At 40.2% G+C, this 18,927-nt stretch overlaps 1 protein-coding gene across 7 annotated transcripts in view; it reads left to right on the top strand.

Moving 5' to 3' along the window:
* The window catches only part of ANKS1B (ankyrin repeat and sterile alpha motif domain containing 1B), a 441,565-nt gene that overhangs the window by 410,475 nt on the left and 12,163 nt on the right, over window positions 1–18,927 (top strand). For all 7 annotated transcript variants that reach the window (XM_087765654.1, XM_087765653.1, XM_087765652.1 and 4 more), the window contains 3 exons: window positions 1,601–1,729; window positions 5,902–5,973; window positions 15,927–16,013. In XM_087765654.1, coding sequence (XP_087621780.1) covers window positions 1,601–1,729; window positions 5,902–5,973; window positions 15,927–16,013 — 288 coding nt within the window. The remainder of the gene's footprint in view (window positions 1–1,600; window positions 1,730–5,901; window positions 5,974–15,926; window positions 16,014–18,927) is intronic.

The raw sequence follows: 18,927 nt of genomic DNA, 5'->3' as shown, positions 1-18,927 counted from the left end.
TGATGTTCACTTGCTTGAAGTTACCATATCGGCAGGGTAATGTTGATGTTTCCAGATTTATCTCTTGCTTTTCATTGCAGAGTTGTGCAAATGTGTGTCATTTCATTATTTTGTGACACATGAAAATGATGTACTTGTTTTGTTTACTCTGTCCTGATTTAATTAGTAGGATGTGATAGTTCGCCAGACTTTTGAATGTCTTCGATAAGAATTTTTTCATGTGTTTTTGATGCTTAGCTTCTTTTTGCTTTAAAAATCTTAACTTCTAGCCATATTCTGTGTGAAATGCTGATGGCAATTCCTTGCCAGCTTCAACACATATTTTAACAATATGACATGCACAGAAAATACACAGAGAGAAGTGCAGGTAAAGAAAGAAGCAGCATAATCCAAATTGAAATAACCATATAGGAGAGGGTAAAATAGTTTGAGAGAGAACAAGCAGGGGAGGAAGGAGGATCAGAAAGGAGAAATCTGATCTCCAAAAGACAGAGTGGACAGGAGAGGGAAATTCAGAGACAGTCCAGACCAGACAGGGGAGGGGAGAAGTGGGACTGGGGACAGAGGGTTGAGGGCTTGGGAAGAGGAGAATTCCATCCATGGGTCATTTTCAGTTAAAGTGAGCTGACGCTGGTTTGGCAGCATCCCTCATGTTGAGGACATGGGCAGCGTGGGTGCATGTGAACCAAAAGTAGGAGAGATCACAGTTAAAAAATAAATAACCTCAAAATAATAATGGCCTGTGAGGTGGAAGGAGCCCCCAAGGGCCCAGAGGTCAGTCTGGGTCCAATAAAGCCATGTCGGAAAACACACAATGGCAGGTGAGACCCAGACCAGCACTGCCATGCTGGGGGCGTTCCTGTACCGATGCCTGTGTTGGCTCTTTTTGGAAGGGAGAAGAGTGTCCTGCAAAGGGATTTGGCAGCAAACTGCAGTCCTACCCGTGTTCTCTGAGGGCTTTGAGGAAAGAGGGGAGATGACAGCTCAGGAAGGCAATCACCTGTATCAATGAGAATGATGAATGTGGAAGGGCAATGTTAGTAAGTCTACAATGAGACATCAAGAGAAAGTGATCAAAGTAAATATTCGTAAAGAGATTAAAGAATGCCTCATATATTTGAAGAATGTATAATAAGTCTTCAGATCAAAGCAAAGTCTCAGTTGTTTAGCCATTTAGAAAAGTTAGTTATCGGTTATATGTGCTGGATAATGGAAGACACATTAACTGTGTAGAAAAGCTTGTAAAACACATAGCGGAATTTGTGAATGGCATTTTTGTGCATCTCATGACTTTTTTTCAAGTGCTCTCATCATCATGTATGTATTGTAAACAGTTATTTTTAAGGAACATTTCCAGTGCCTAATGATTTTATTCTCAAAGCAATAGATTTAATTAAAGCCTCATTAAACACTACAGTAGATGATTTTGAATTATAAATTAAATCCAATGAAAAATGTTGTAGGAGTTGTATTCCATTATTTTAGTAATGTGGCTCTATGTGTAGAAAATAAATTGTTAATTGAGCACAACAACGGATGGCTACTTTATAGCAAATTTGCCTGCAACTTCTCTTATATCTCAAACAACTGTGATTTTCAGACAGGAGACTGGGGAGAGCCTTCAATTACCTTGCGACCTCCAAATGAAGCCACAGCATCAACGCCTGTACAATATTGGCAACATCATCCAGAGAAACTTATCTTCCAATCATGCGATTATAAAGCATTTGTAAGTGTTGATAAATTTAGTGGTTTTATTTGGGGTAGATGTATTAATCTTAGATTTTGATAGACTGTTGGGTTTTTTTCATTTATAATATTTTTTTCAGTCACTTTTAATGAGACATGCCACTTCCTCTGAAATACTGTACTTGTAATAAATGAGAAACAAGGATGCACAGTACTTTTTGCTATGAATGTTGTGATATATTGCAGTCCGTATAGCAATAGTGTTAGAGAAATGACACTATGAATAAGCAGCTAAGTGTTGTAGAAGTGACAGTGAGAGCAAACACCCCTCCTTCTCTTCTGTCACAAATCCCTGTCTAGTACGTATGGAAAAAAAATAAAACATAATATGGGATCCTCATGCCCACCTTAATGCTGTGTGCACAGTAGTTAAAGTAAGTGTTGCCTTGCCTGAATTTTATACACCTGTTTTTGGGGAAGGGAGCTAGGGAAGACGGAGATCAAGGTCCTGAAGCAGTGTTTTCCATCCATGGGACAAGGGCACGTTCAGACATCTCCCAAACTGATGAGTACTTGAAGTACCAGTAGCAGTCAGTTCCTTCAGGGCAGGGAGGATTTATTTTTACCTCCCAATAGCTGTAACCAATTCCCACTTCCCATCCCTGGAGAAACGGAGCTTCCCTGTACAGCTAAAGACGATTAGTGTTCTTCAGCTATTATAAATGTTTGTGAAGGAGAGGAAGGTCTCCTGAAGTACAGAAAGTCATATTGGAAGACACGGTTTTTTAAATGAAAAACACTTTTCTGAAGCCTTGAGTTCCCTGTCAACAGGGCGGAGGGGCTGGTGCATCTGGGGAGGTGCCTCAGCCCACCTATTTAAGCTCTTACATTTCCCTTTCTGACTTTGCTGGAAAGAGTTGTTAAAGTTGCTGAAGGTGCTTCCCAGACCACTGTGTCCTCTTTGGAGGTGACCACCTAATGAAGCAAGGCTGACTTATTTTACAAAGGAAAGGGACTCAGTACTTTTGCCTTTAGCATAATAGCTGGGGGTTAACCGCTTGTCCAGGACATGGGTTTCAGATCCTCTTAATACCTGAAGGAGCTTGGATCCTTAGTGCTTTTTAGGATAATGCTTTGTTCACCAAACACTGGAGCATTTTGGGGGTGAGTTGGGGGCTGCTGGACCTGATTTAAAGCATATCGGGAAAGACAGGAATTAGAGACTAAGTGTAGGTAAGACAGCTTGGCTCCCACTGAGGAGGGGCAGAAGGGGTGTTACAGGCCTGTCTTGCTGGAGCACGTCTGTAGCTTCCATCAGACCTTCATGGGGCAGAAATTGCCATGAAAGCAGTGATTGTCCCTGGACAGTAACTGGAACCTCTGCCTTCCTCAGCAAGGCACAGTCAAGGTCCAGCTCGCCTGCTCTCAGTCTTGCTCTGCTCCTATGCAGCACCTCAAACTGAAAAGGAGGCTTAGTGACTTCTAGTTCTTTGAATATTTTTCATAGTTTTAAGTAAAGTGAACAGGTTTATCTCAAGAGTGCCTCTTATCTCATTACTTGATCCAGCAGTAAATTCGTAATCAGATGTAAACTTTCTAGTAGATTGGAAGGTGTGTGGATGATTAAAGAAATGAAGTTGGGATGACCAGGAATATCCAAGTTCCTGGTGATTAAGGAATCACCAAATCAAAATATCCAAGTTACTAGTGATTAAGGAAACACCGTCCTTTCCTAAGGACCGTGTGTCACTGCATTGTCTCAACTCCCCGAGCTATATTGGCCTCAGCTTTCTAGAGTAAAACCCTGGCTTGGAAGTTATAATGGAGGCAGCTTTCGTTGTATGCCACATCACTCCGTTGAACTGTTGGATGTCCTCTGCATCGCTCCCACATGCTCTGGGTCTTTGAGAAGGAACATTTCCAAAAGCATAGCAAGTCAAAGGAAAGCAAGATGCCTTCCTAGAATTTCAGATTTTTCTGACAACTAAATTGGACGGTACCTCTGTGATTTGTTTGTCTATTCCACGGTCCACCCTGGGAAGCATTTCTGAATGCCTGCAGCTGAGGCTTTTTGCTGCTGTGCAGATGGGACAGGAGCTTCCCATCTCTTCTCTTTCTTCCTCTTGTTCTGCCATGAGCTCAAAAGCACTGCTTTTTTCCCCTGATGCCTGGCTAACTGGTAGCTTTCAGGGAAATAACAATTTGTTGTGCCATAGTCCATATAAAAATAATAAAATTGAAAAACTGAAAAAATTAATTGCATCCATCCCAGAGAAGTCTAAGGATGCCAAAGGTGTCAGACAGCAGGATCCAGAGAAAGATACAGTTCAATTCAATATGCTTTTGTTTAATTTTCTAATTTCAGAGCTTGCTTTAAATTCGTTGCTCTTCTGCAAGGGCAATATCAAGCCATCCCATCAAATTAATGCCCACAGCCCTATTCATGTCACCATCAAGCCCCCAGCTGGACTTGCAGCTGCTTGGTTTATGAATCTTTCACATCTGCAGTCCTCCAGGAATGCCCTTCATTCGTTCCTTTCTGCTTGTGCTTATCTGGTAGTGTTGGTGTTGCTCACCCTTCCATTTATAATGCCTTGTAAAGTGTTTCTCACTAATTACCATCTGGGCTACTGTCTACATTGAAATATTTATGCATTTTCTTGCAAGTCAGAGACTCCTGCGGTACACAGTGTGAACTGAAGGCTTTCAAGAAAATATCTTAGTTTAGGTCAGCAGACCAGAGAGTTGAACCAGTACACTTTCTGTTCTGTTCTGTTCACTTTTCTTCCAGCTTGCGTTCAGCTGTAACTGAAGTTATTTTTGATAGGTTCTTGTTTAAGATGAAGCTAGTTAACTATCTGGTTGGGTCAGCTTAGACTGTTCCCAAGGGGAGTCAGTGTGGTAGAATGAAGGGGTCAGGCAGCAGTGGTGGGCTGCAACATCCTCCTGGAAGAACCTCCTGCCCATGGCGCTTTCTGTCAGTGGCATGACTTCTCTTCAGCTCCCGTGTTGCTCACTTAGGACCGAAGGCTTAAGAGAAGCCATGGCATTGTGCTGCAGTGAGAATGCAAAGAGAGACATCTCTGCATGGGGAGGAAAAGACAAGGGATGGCTTGTTGTCCTCTTTCCCAGTTAAGCCAGACTTGCCTGTGACACTATCTAGAAATACAGTGACATCCTGTTTGCACAGAGCTATACAAACATGTGCACATCCACAAATGCACACGCCTGTAGCATCTACAGGAGAAACGCAGAGCATGGCTCTTGCACAGCCCTGTTAGCAGTAACAAGACCGCTTGCTGCTGGGCGAGAACAGCAGGGATGATACAGCCAGCTCCATCCCTGGAGGGGCAGCACCATGCAAACACGGTGTAGAGAGGCACTGAGACTCCAGAGGAACAAATCCAGAGGAGCAGAGCCTGCTGTCAGGGTGCAGGAGGGCTCAAACTGCAGGTGCCAGCAAGTGACATAGTGAGGAAGGGGCAGGTTGGAAAGGGGATGTGTCAGTGAGGCACTTGCTGCCTTGTGGACCCTTGGAGATGAGCAGGCTCCTCTGAGAGCATGGTGGCTTTCAGTGAGCTGAGCCAGGCCCCAGCACCAGCACCCTGCTGCTCCCTCTCACCCAGCCCCCCCTTCAGATCAGTAAAGGCTTCAAAATAATAGTTCAAGGTCAACCTTTTCTTGCGAAGAAATAATGATTTAAACTAGTTTTCGGTTCAGATTTATTTTCTCTGTTTGCTGACATTGGGCTCTGCTATTTGTACATAAATTAGTTACAGATTGAGTACACAGAGGTTAACATTGCTGCTGGCCTTCATGTCCACGTGATTGCACACATAGCAATGTGAGTTTGGCAGATGGCAGCTAAAAAAAGCAGATTCTCCATTTTTTAATCAAATGGCTTTTTTAAGATGGAATCTGTATTTGCTTGTTTGAGTGACTGAGGTGATAAGCTAGAAGACTTTCAGATATCATTTCAAAGGGCTCCATCTGATTCAATACACTTGTTGCTGTGCATTCCTGTTTCATAGGCTGATTAACACACTGGTTTAAATGATTTATCAGAGAACTGCAGAGTAAGAAAAACTCTAAAGCAATATATTAAGTTGGCTGCTACCACTATGTTTTTTGAAGTGTTTTTAGTGCATTTCTGCAGATGTTTGTCAGTTCTGGAATTTTAGTTAAATTAAGTTTAATGGATTTTTATTTTAGTATTTAGGTTCTATGCTGGTAAAAGAGTTAAGAGGCACAGAGTCAACACAGGATGCGTGTGCAAAGATGAGGGTAAGTTAGTAAACCTACTCCTTTCTCTATCATCATAATATTAAATAATATCAACTTGTGTTTACTTGTACTGTGCCCTTTTTGCTTTTATAGTGTTCTGTTATCCATTTGTTTTCCATTTCCCTTGCATTTACATTGGTATTCAGTAGGAAGTCTGTTCTGCCTTTTGTCCTAATTTCAACTAATACCAAAATTTAAAGGTAGATTTTTATTTTGCATGTTGTGTCTAAGAAAAAAACCACATGTATGTGTCATGTTTTCTCTTGAATCTTCACGTGTGTTTCAAAGTACTTTCCGCACACTTTAAATGTGCCCATACCACACTGGTTTTATAAATAGAATTTGTAGCTTATATATGATAATCTAGATTGAATTTACTATATGAAAATATGTACTAGTAAATACATTAACACATTCCCAAAGCCATTGGTTTTTACATATGGTCTAATCCTACAGTCACATAATCCTATGGATGCTTTTATTCACATGAGTATTCCCATTAATTATGAGTTACTTACATGCTTATTGATTGAAGGACGAAAAAGGATCTAATTGGGTTGCACCTGATGGTGGAAAAGCAGTTAGGTTTCCTTCAAACTGGTAAGAATATGCTTTCCTATGGCTCTTTGGCCTGATACTGCTTTGTAGAAAATGACAATGAGGCTCAGTCTACCTCCAAGAAACATACTGCTGCTGGAAACTCAAACAAGCCACAGGCCAGGTACACGATTTATTCCCAATTGTAGCTGTAATAAGTTCATGGAACGCACCTGTTCATAGAAATGGTGAACATATTATGGTCTGGCATGATTAATTAATGAAGAATATAATTGTTTAGTAACCTACCAAATGTGTAAAATTACACAGATGAATGAGTGAAATCCTTTTTTCTGTGGATCGTAAGTCGTTTATGCAAGATGCCTCTGAGCGCTAGACGTACCATTCAGATCAATTAGAAAGCTGGAAGATGTGTAAAACTCATGCAATGAGACAACCATTTCCTATTGCTTACATACCTGCAGCACACAGACTTTTGTACAAGCTGTTTTAGCTAAGCTGGCAGTAATTCATGCTTACTAGATTGCCTGAAGATCGGTGGCTTTTCAGCTAATTATGTGCTAGTCATTCCTTACCTGGGCTTAAACTCCTCTAAAAAAACCCAACAACTTGACACAGAGGGATCTACAGTCACATACACATGTTCTGAGGAATTAATTGAAGCTGCAAGCATACCATCTTCCAATCCGGTTTTCAAACTGTCAAACTTAGCAGTTCAATTTTTTAGGCATTTGCCTGTGCAGATCTCAGGGCAGAACTTGATACCGTAGTAGCATATGACAACTTCAGTAAGTTATTTGGCTGAACTAGGAAGCTTAATATCAAAAAAGTCACTCTAAATAATTTATAGACATTTGAAGATTTTTTCTTTTTAAGAAACCTGGCAAATTTAAATTATATACCTGAAAAATTAATTTTTTTAAAGCAAATTTAATGTAAAACAGAATTTTTCTATAAAAAATAATGGAGTTGCACTAGTAGTCTATAATGCCACACTTATATAATACATTGATGGGGTTTATATACATTTATTTTTTACATACTCTTTTGAAACCATTGTGCTGTGAGAATGGTTTTTCTGGTTTGAGGGTTTTTTATTGCAAAGAGGTTTGAATAAAACAGCTTTTAATCAGGATTTCATCTATTCTTTCTATGTAGTCCTTTTAATCATATTCCTATTCAAGTCAGAAGCAAAAAACATTGACTTAATGGGAACAGATTATTATTTAGCGTAAGTTTCCCAGTGAGAAAAATGTGTCTTTTTCCAAAACTTTCTGCCTCTGGTTGTGTTCTGAAGGTTGGTGTCTATGAATTGGGAGCCCAGATTGTCCTAAATCATCCTGAAGTTTTGCTGTGATATTCATTATTGTATTTAAGTACTACCGGGTTGTCATTGAACATGTGGCTTCTTTTATAGTTACATTTTACTTTAAATGCACTGAAAGGGACATTTCACTTACAAAAAAGAAGTGAAAACCTAGATATATTATTTGACTGCTTCTCAGGTACTGAATTCTATCCACTTGTCCAGTGTCTTTAGAGTGAGTAAGATTTTTACAGAGGGTTGTACTAATGTGATAGAGCAACGTGTTTTAATTTTTTTTTTCCATTTATATATTTCAAATCTATAGCCTGCTGCAATCTGAAACATGTTGTGGGGCAGTACGTCACATGTAACCTTGAACGATGTTGAGGTCCTTCCCCACAATTTTTAAATCTTTCTGGAGTCAGCCACATAATGGTTTTTAAGGAGAATTTCTGAAAATTAGGTACCTAATTTTTCTGTCAACGCGGCTTTAGTTTCTCCATCTTTAACCTAATACTGCTCAAAATAGTGTTGATATTCACTGGATGTCTTCCAGTCAGCAGATGCACAAGGGCGAAAGAAGCTTATCAGTGAAAAAAAAGTATCTTGATCTTCCTTAATCATTCGTAGATACAGAGAAACAACAAAAATGACATGTTTGCTGACTGCAGATCCCTCCCTGTTAGTTGTAGATGCTTCCTGTGCTTTCAGTTATTGCAGTTGATGATTTTGGTTCTCAAGGGGAGTGTCATGCAGATATCCCTCACGTCTCTGCACAGAAGGGCTTACAGCAGCCTCCTTCTCTTAAGCTATAAGAGTGAAGGGAGATCCCAAATCTTCTGTAATGTAAAAAACAAATAAACAAACAAACAAAAACCCCAAAGCTGGGAACCTCTGTCTTAATAACTCTTCTTGGCTATCCACTGTGCTTCTCAGCATTGCGCAGCAGCGTGCTCCAGCAGGGCAGATGATGGATTTGTTTGGGGAAAATCATGCAGATGCAATAGATTGAGCTCAGCACAGGGGTCAAGGTTATACATGCTTTTTGTGCGCACCCAAATTGCAGACTCTTGCAGCCATCCAAAATTATGGATATTTGGCAAGAACTGTGCTTATTAGAGGGATTATACTTTATTTTTCCATTCATATATTAGCGCTCCAAGGATGGATTTATGTTTTATGGTTTCCTATTTGTTTTCAGCTATTTTCTCTCACAAACTCCCTCTGCAGTCGACAGCACTGTCTCCTTATTTCCATTCCCCACCTTCTGTAAACTGACCTTTGCTACTTGAAGATTAAATCTTGCTGTCCTGGCCAGAATAGATTTATTAATTATATTTGAGAGGTGCCTTCAAGAATTTAAGAGCTTTCATCTTTCTCAGCGTGGAATAGGAAATATTACAAGTTGTGTTTTCAATCAGATTACTGCCTTCACTTCAAATCACCATAGGAACAGGAAGCGAGAATAAAATGTGTTTACATCAAAATAAAGAAAAGGAGTAAAGTTTAATTGCAGCTAGGAAGAGACTTGTTCTCTACAGTAGACTCCGTCTGGCATTTACACATCTGAATTCCTTGACCAGGTAGGAAGGGGACGGTTTTATACTTACGGCATGAGCACAGCAGCAAGGTAGACTCTTTTCTCGCAGTAATGTTCAATCACTAATGTTGCATACACCAATTGCACAGTCTGAACCAATCAGATTTTTACTGCAGCAGTAGGGAACTTAGATTTTGTTCTTGGATCCTGCCACTTTCCTGAATATTATGTATCTTTCTTAAAGGTTTTCTTGTTAGAAAAGAGGTTCTTAGATTTCAAGTCAAAGTTCTGGGGAATCAGCAACATAATTCTGTTCACAAAGCAGGTGTTTAAATATCTTGCTGACTTAAGATCAAAATGTCAAAGTTGGAATTGTTACAAAATGTGCTTCTCTTATCTCTGAAGAGGAAGATGAAGCGGAGTTGACTCTTCCACTGAAAACAGGCAGTGTCTGGGGCGTTCCTTCCTCATTTCTTCTTACATAAAGAAGGAGGACCTGGCTATAGATGGCAGTCTCCTTGTTTCTGCTAATGCCTTTCTACTTTTCAATCTCCATTTCATTTCTCCCCCAAAAGTAGAAGTGCCCTCCATAGGCCTCCTAGTGAAACTAGCTAAGCAAATACCATGTCAGGATCAAATACTGTATTTGAGAATTTACATTCTTCGGTCTCTGTTCTCCTGGGACTTGTAGCTCTGTCTCTCGTGCGGCCACTGCTTTGGGAGGGTCTGCAGTGGAACAGGCACTCAAAAGGAAAAAAGAAGCGGTGGGAGGTCTTAAAGATGTTCAGTCCTTATGCACATCCACATCATGCCATCCCATGTTCTTCAGAGGATTGTATGTCCTTGAACTCTGTGGCTGAAAGGAATCCAAGGTGCAGGAGGAATGCACTGCCCTTTCAGCAGAAGATGAGTGTGTACAGATATTGCAAAAGCAAAAAACCTCTCATTCTCAAGCAGATGAGTTGCAGGTGCATCCCCAGTGCATTGTTCATATTAATGATGTAGCTTGGAGGCATCCACTAATTGTAGAGAAGTAAACAGTCTTGTACCACAGGGATTACAGATGCTATCTTATTCCGAGAGGTATGAAATTATGTCAGTGATGCATTTTTAAGCCTCATGGACTGAGAGAAATTAGTAAATATTTGTTATAAGGCAGATTGTAGTTTCAAAATCGGCTTCAAAACTAACTGGTCAAATGTGAACTTTGACTTTTTATTTCAGTTTCATCTCATGCATGATATTGTCAAAGTGATTCACTCAACTGGAATTGTTTAATGAGGCTTCATAAGCCTTAAATAAGTAACAGACTTATGAGTATGATAGTAGGTGGTACCAATACATATTTTGAAATGTGGAGTCTGATGCCATTTGGAATTAATAGTTGCTACCACTATGGGAAAATGTTCAGATTCTCATAGTGAAGTGGATTCCAGTACATAATTGAATAGTCAAATTGCCAGCTACAGTCTTCAGATAGCTATTAAAAACCAGTATAGGACAGAATTAGCAGATTCATTTGCAAAAATAAAAAGCCAAGATGAAAACTTAAGATTTTACAGGCTCATAAAATTGTACTCAAAATTTATGTATGGAATTGTTAGTGACTTGGAATAGTTGAATAATGTCTTTTTACTGTGTATTTGCAAGATCGCGTATAATTGCATATGCAGTAAAACCTAAAAATTAACATGGTTTCCTTTTGGCCACTGTATGAAAACTGAGTGATCCAGCTATAAATATGTATATAAGTACATGAAAGTGGTCAACGTAGCAAAGTAGAAGTACCAGTGTATCCCATTTCCTCTTGGCAGGAAATAAATAAAATAAATAGATGAGATAAAAGCATTTTGAGAGTGGGCTGGATTACACCATGTGCTACAGTATATCAAGTGAATGTGTGAGCATCTTGCTCGGACACCATTCTACGTGTGCTCCTGAATTTCTTATTCAGCTGCTTTGTGCGTGTGTGTGTGTGTGTGCACAGAGATACCATGTTTTGTACCCTGCAGGAGTATTCAGAAGCGTTGAATTAGTGCTCTCAGTTCTGCACAGAACAAGGTATTACAGTACAATTCTGTCTTGAAAGGGTTAAAGGCCCTTTAGGGTTATAGGTTTCGTATTTGCATGTATTTGCTTTTTAAAAATAAACAGCTAGTTTACATCGCTTTATTCATAGAACAAAGTCCTCTGTCTCTTAAGCCATTGTTAATTACCTTGATTTGTTAGGCACACTGGCTGGGTGGATCTCAAATTAGTTGGATTTTAGTTTATATTCTAAATAAATGTCTAGCAGTTCTGCACAGCCTTTAACTCAAAATACAGGTGGAAATGCTTTACCCACTTAAGAAAATTTGTAGTACGATGCTATGGAACTCTGTTTAGAGTCTGCTTGTGAGTATGGTGTTTTTTTCAGTGAAACTAAACAAAATTCATAAACAAGATCAGAAGCAATCTTGCACTAGCTTTCTCTCTTCTCTCTCTCTCTGGCACCACTGCTCTTGCATCCCTTTATGACAAGTTTCAAAAGGAGAAACTGGGAGCAGCCCTGTCCAAAGCTATTCAGGGTTTTGGCACTGTCCTGCATAATGGCAGCAGTGGGTTCAGATGCAAACTCAGAAAGGTCTTAAATCCAGACCTTTATTGTAAAAGCAAGCACTGTAATAACTAGGCAATTATGCAGAAGATGCCTTCCACCTCCTTCCACTGGACAGATCTCCATTCTAGGTGTTGAGGGCATGAAGCAGCTTCATCACAGCAGCTCCATCAAAATACAGGCAAGGCTGCTATTCCTTATATTCTTTATTCTGAAGAAAAAGAGGCTCTGTGTCTCTTGGAGGGTCTGGGGAAGCTGAACATATGTCACATTAGATTTAGGATGGTGATGCTTTCTCCCATCTTCCTGTGTCTGTGGTCAAGCCTGCTTTATGGTTCTTGAGTTACACATGGCCTACTTCCACGTAGTCATCTACCTGTCCGGTAGGAAGTATTTCAGAAGTGGGACCAAAGCTCAGTCTCTCTGGCATTGCAGACTCCTCACTGCAGGAGCAGTGCACCTGAGGAGACAGGACATGCACATCTGTCCGTACGTAGATGACCAGCTGATCAGAGACAGGCACTGGCATCGAGCCTAGAATATGCTTGCTGTTCATCCAGATGATTCTCCTGAAGTATATTAAAACAAGGAGCCAAAGTTATAGTCACAAACGATGGAGTTCATATCAACTATGACCAGTTCCAGGCTAGTGAGCACTTGCCCAAAGATGGGGTCCTGTCACTATGATTGCTTCTACATGAGATAAAATCTAATCCTGCTACTATGGTATGAACATGCCTTGGAGCATTATACCATATGTCAGCATGCACATGACATCCAATGCCAGCCTTCAGCTGTGGCTCCTATAACTTTGGCTCAAGTCCATATGCTTCCCATAGAGGCACCAGATGGACAAGAATATTTTGTCATCTCATCATGTCCTCATGGAGTTGATACGGTGGCTAGAACCTGAAAAGCCCAAGAAAAGGGAATACTGACTCTTGTGTCCCACCTTCTTCTCAGATTCTCGTCGCAGGCACAGGGAGAGATGCCCACTTGGCCTGCACAGAGGTGTGAAATGTCTGACCATGAAAGCTGTGGGACTTCATCTCAACATCCTAGAATTTAGAGCCAAAGCACTTACAGTGCCTGAGCGAATGGTATCCATATTGTATCTCTGAAAACTCACGTTACACATCCTGGCAACCACCTCCTCCATTTAAAAAGCAAGGAACAACAAACAAATGGTATGAGCTCACCATGACAGCTCAAAACAGCTGAAGTCTGGAAACTGCTTGGAAATAATAATTATATGGTGGACTTCAGTTACTGTATCACTGGGAGTCGAGTGGGGGGAAGAGAGCTGTGTGTTTTTCATGATAGCACTGTCATAATAACAAAGGATGTTATTCCACTGCCCGACTGTTTGTTGCAGCGGGGGTACCAGTGGAGAATTGTTTCCCAAAATCATGTTTCTACACTGGACTAGAGTCTTCCAGAACACCTTTGCACAAATCCTGCGGTTTGCATGGTTTGCAAGCTGATAAGGGACATCCTCTGCTCCTTACCAGCTGAGACAGTTTGGCTTAATAAATTACAAATGTCCATCAGTCTCTGGTTCATTTCCTAATTTGCCAGCTATAATTTAATAGTATCTTGATGAGCTATTTCACTCAAATAGAGTCTTCTGGCAGTTCACGACCTCGATTAAATACTAAAGATCAGGTCTGCTTTAGACAAACTCAGGTGAATGTGGAGCAGATAAGGAAGATGATTAAATTACAAACTACTGGTCTAGCTGAAAGAGGACTCCCAGATGGTTAGTACAATGTGGCCTTGCCAACAGGAAGCTTCACCTTTATGGCAAATGGAAGAGAGTGCAAATTAGACCAAAAAGCTAAAATAAATGAACTTAGTAGCTGTGTTTGTATAGCGTGTTGGAGGAGAAGAGGAATTTTTCTGCTAAGGAGGCGAGGAAGGAGATAATTACAATAATCAAAATGGGAGACAAAGAGCTCCTGAATGTAGCTGTCGGGATAGAAAGAAAGGACAAAAGTTGGATGATTGCTGGGTTGCCAGATGATTAAAGTGATGTTGTCATATTTGTGAATATTTTGTCTGGTTATGAGCGTATGCGGGGTATATTGCTTGTTATTCTGATAGATGTATGTACTGCAGCTTCCGTACAGTCACTGTCATGCTTTCTGTGCATTGAAGTGGAATTTTATGAAAAGGTTCATTTGAGGTCCATTCCAGAGACATGCACACACATACACACAGGTATGTACTTGCTCTGCTTTTGGCAGGGATACCGGTTCTTTCTCCACTCAGTTCAGAGACAGGCAAATCAGATTAGTGTCTTCCTTCAGATTTTGTTAGATTCTTCAGCATGTTTTACCATTCAAGGTTTCATTTTTTAAAAGTGCCTAGCCGCCTGAGTGAAAGACACTTTCTCCGGGATAAATTGACACTTGATTGTCATCTTGAGTCTCTTGTCATTTGATACTGAGAGATGCAACAGTCCTCTCTATTACACGGATGGGTGGGGCTCTCCTTGAAACTTTAATTAGAGGTTTTAGCCTTCATGGCACGGACACTAATTGCAGAACGTAGCTGGATCTGTAGCTTTGAATTTTATGCTGGCAAAAACGGAGTCTCATTTGATTCTGGAAGGAACGAGATCTGATAAGGGGACTTGATTACAGGTTTTTTTCTGTTAAGCTCTTGTTTGTTTTGCTCTCTAGTGTTAGCATCACCTATTTTTCAGACATTTTTTTTTCACAGATACAGTCTGTGTTTTCAAGCTTGTATCTATGCTGTTTTATTTTTCTTGAAGAATACAAAACTACCGCTGCTACTTTTGTTCAGTTGCTCTAATGATCTTCCTAGGTGCCAATTCTAGACTTTCAATGTGTTTACACTCTCATTCTGTACGCTGATGTTTCTTCATGTTTAGCTGTAACTGAACTTACTCTTTCCTCTCAAGAAAATGTTTGATTAATCTCTGTGATTGTTTGCAGATACTCCCATGAGTGAGCGTTCTCTGAATGTTATCATCTACTTTATTTATCTGCAGTAGTTTTCTATAGAATAGTCTAGTCAGTCATTGCCTTCCACCTTAAAAGAATTCAAATCAGCTATACACTATTATGCCATCTTTGGTTTTTTGACTGGTTGGTTTTGGGGTTGTTTTAGTAAATTTAATCTGTAAACTAGCCAACAGGTTTTTCTGCAGAGAATCTATCCCAAATATTTGCCCAATCTGTTCAGCAGGAATATCTTTGCTGTGTGCATCACGTTGAAGGCACACAGAAGTAGACTAGCATAAAAGAAAAAATAGCCTTATAGGAAGACATGAGCTGTAGGTAGGAGAACCTGGCACTGAGGGAATGCAGAATAAGCCTCCATGCTAATTCATGTGTAAAGCAGCTTCCAGTAGCAGCTGCACTCGAGGAAGTGCAGACGGTCAGATGTGACAAGATACAACGCTGGACTGACAGATTGACTGGCAGGCCTAGAGGGCTGCAGGGATACCTCATGTCACAAATACAACTGCAAGAAGGCAAGAGAGTGAAATGTTTCTAAATAACAACTAATTGCAGCAAAGAAACAGTACTACGAGAAGTACCGCGCTGTTGGTTTTTACAGCTGGGACGGGCAGGAAGAGGGGAGGCAGCAATGAATGGAGCGTATCAGATAGATGTCTTAAAGACACACGTTTTGGGAAACCCCTGATTGCATAGCGGTCTTTTTAAGCCTGGCAGACTTATTTCATTCTCTTCCCATTGTGCTAGGAAAAAGGAGAATTTTTACCATCCTCGCAACAAACTGTAAAGCTCCTTTTAGTTTTGTAACTACAAGGCAGCTATTTCAAAAGCCCAGAGCATAGTCAGCTCAAGAAAAAGTCAAATATTTGGATAAAAGTACCTTTTGTTTAACTTACGTATTTTGTCAGAAGAGCACTGTTCTTGCAATGCAACACAACTCTAACAACATCTTCATTTTGATTTCAGAAGTCTACAGAACAAATGAAGAAAGTACCAACCATTGTCCTGTCTGTCTCTTACAAGGGAGTGAAATTTATTGATGCAACAAATAAGGTATGTGCAATTGTTCAATATTAGCTTTTATTTCTCACAACTAGGAATACCTATGAGGCTGGCTCTGTAAGAGCACCAGGCCAGTGACAAGACAGTTGCATTTGTGTTTTCCTCTCTTTTTTCTCTTCTCGTCTCTCCAAAATGGATGTAATCTCATTGTCATTCTCCAGAAACTCAGTCTGGAGGACAAGTGAAGCAGCTTTAATAGCTCATTTGGAGAACTTTGTGTCCAACCTTCTGCCATTAAAAGGCAAGCTTATCACAAAAGACGTTTGGCAGGGAGCCTCTGTGGAATCCTTTACTATATTCTTCCCTGTACAGTTCCTTAAATATGCAGAAAATATATATAAATTTGTTCATTAATATAATTTTGGGAGAAAAAAAAAAAAGATATCTCAATGAAGAATAAAGATGCAAGGTTTTATCCAGGACCAGCCATTGTAAGAATAAAAAACCACGAGCTTTGAATGTCCTTTTCAAATGTCAGAGCCTCTCTGAGAGTTGTTTTCCTGGTACGAGCCATTTGACGCCCTGAACAGCAGCAGCTTTTTTCATCTTCCTGTGTGGCAATGCCCCTGTGCTTTGTTTCTTACATTTTAAAATACAGCCAACATCTTTTTTAAAAAAAAAAGAAAAAAAAAAGCAGAAATTGAGAGATCAGAGTACTCAGTGATGGGTAGAGCAATGCGTTATTGCTTAGCTGAAGTAAAATGTACAAGCTCTGTAAGCAGGAGTAAAGTAATGCATTAATTTCTCTTCTTCGGATGTCTAAAATGGCAAGAAAATACAATCCATACTGATGCTTGCATATGAATAGAAAAGAAATTATCTTTTCTGTTATGTGACTAAAACTCACTAATCAATATAAAAAATAAATTTGACAGCCCAGCTACCTGACCAGGTTAATAATGTATATAAATGCTTTGTGTTGCTGAACATTCAGACCACGCGATACATCTAACCCAGTATCCGTCAAACTTGCCAAATCAGTCCGTTTTTAAAGGTCTTTAGCTAGAACTGGGTTTTAAGTAAAGGAATGAAAGCAGATTTGTGAACTTCTGCTAGAGTTTGGAAGCCATATCTAGGGTTAGAAGATGGCATGAAAGAAAAACAGAGGTGAAATTACTGTTATGTCAAGTCTGGCATATTTGCCAGAGCAGAGAGGCCAGGGATTCCTGTCAGCTCCTTTTTCTTCCATTGATTCAAAATGGAGCTTCTACAACCCTCATTTCCTTTATGTTCTCTCATGTGCAGGGCATAAATCAGGACGTTGTAATGCTGTTAACTCTTAACTTGGATAAGGCTGTTTTCAGCTCTTAAATCTCCTCTGTGGTGTAAAGGATGTAACTGCAATGTCCTTAGGTTTACAGGAGAACAGAAGGAGCTTCTGGTATCTCTTTGCACAGTGCATATAATCTTATGTAAGATGGAAACTTGAAAGAAGTTTGGCAAATTGCATTAAAGGTGGCTCTAGACCAGTCCCACTGAAATCTTATGCCTAGTAGTGAACTAGATGTATTTGATGGAGGTAAATAATGCCACAGTCCTGTGTTTTTTCTCAAGTGGTAGATTGCTTTCTCTCCAGTTCAAAGTCTGCACTGCCTTTCCCTTCTGTAAAAACCAGGTAATAGCCTGCAACTCTCCCAGGAGCGTTGTTATCATCCTTGTCCACAGTGTGCTGTACCCAATTCCTTCAAGACCCAAAACAGATTAGCACTAAGGTGAGATCCTATTCAGACTTGTACCGCTTCCATATGAGCTTGTAGTTGACAGCGCTGGGCACCACTTAGCAATAAATGCATACTTTTTAATGACAAAAATAGCTAGCAGTTATGTGCTTGAAAACTCAGCTCTCATGGCTGTTCATCCTTTTCCTTTATGCCACCAAGCTAAGAATTTGTATTCCGAGTTGTAGCAGGCAAAGCTTCAGGTGACAAAGGGGCCCTGACCTCATTCCACGACAGCTATTTCAGTGGCGCCTTGAAGCTTGGCATGACACCACTTTGACATGACACCATTTCTTTGCAAGTGAGGCCAGAAAGAAATTGCTGCTTAGGAAAAAGCAGACTTGCAGAATTTTCTCGTCGGTCACAGCTAACCCTAACTTCTGGATGATTTCTGCCAGCAGGGGGGTTGTCTGACACGAGGTAGGAAAGCAAAAGGAAGGCTGCTTAGCAAAAGCCTGATCTCTCAAAGGTATTTCCCTGGCAGAAGCAGAACCAGCTTTCAGATTCCCTGCTTTTTCGGAAGTGCCTGAGGTTTCTCTTGACAAACTGGGTGACAAATTTTAGAACAGCGACTGTACAGTGTCAGTCAATGCCTGAGGAGTGTACCCAGAACAGCGAGCTGGTTCGTAACCTTGTAGTTTCCACAGAATAAGACTATGGGTCTACGGGACTAGTGACCCTAGGAAACAGTAAACGCGTGCACATGTTTAATTTTGAAAGATGATCACAGAGAATATCCTATAGAAGCTAGAGAAAAAGCTCAATTTCACTACTAATTTTCATCCAGAAGATTTATTTTAGGCATAGCTGATTTTATTTGAAACAAACTTGATATGGATATGTTTCCAAACTTCACTTGGTTTAAAGTTAAAGCATTAAAATAATCTCCATGAGTTTTGACTAAAGTGCAAAGCCCTGTGTCAACCCCAGGTCACCTGGGAAGAGTTTTAGCATAGCAGAGCTCTCTTAAAGTCAGGTGATTACTTTGTGGCTCATGATTTGGCATAAATATTTCACATGATTTTAAGACCTTCCAAGCTTTCATTTTTTCTGCCTCCTAAACCACAATGTTGCCAGTACAACATCAATGACAGTGTATTACAGCTATATCTGTGGATATCTAAATCCGTGGTTTTGGTATAATTGTAATTCGCAGCAAAATCTTTATTGAGGGTAAAAGTTATCAA

Source organism: Nipponia nippon, unplaced genomic scaffold, assembly GCF_047370975.1.
Source record: "Nipponia nippon isolate SJK-2023a ecotype South Korea unplaced genomic scaffold, ASM4737097v1 scaffold_3, whole genome shotgun sequence".
NCBI lineage: Eukaryota > Metazoa > Chordata > Aves > Pelecaniformes > Threskiornithidae > Nipponia > Nipponia nippon.
This window is presented reverse-complemented; position numbering and strand designations above follow the sequence as displayed.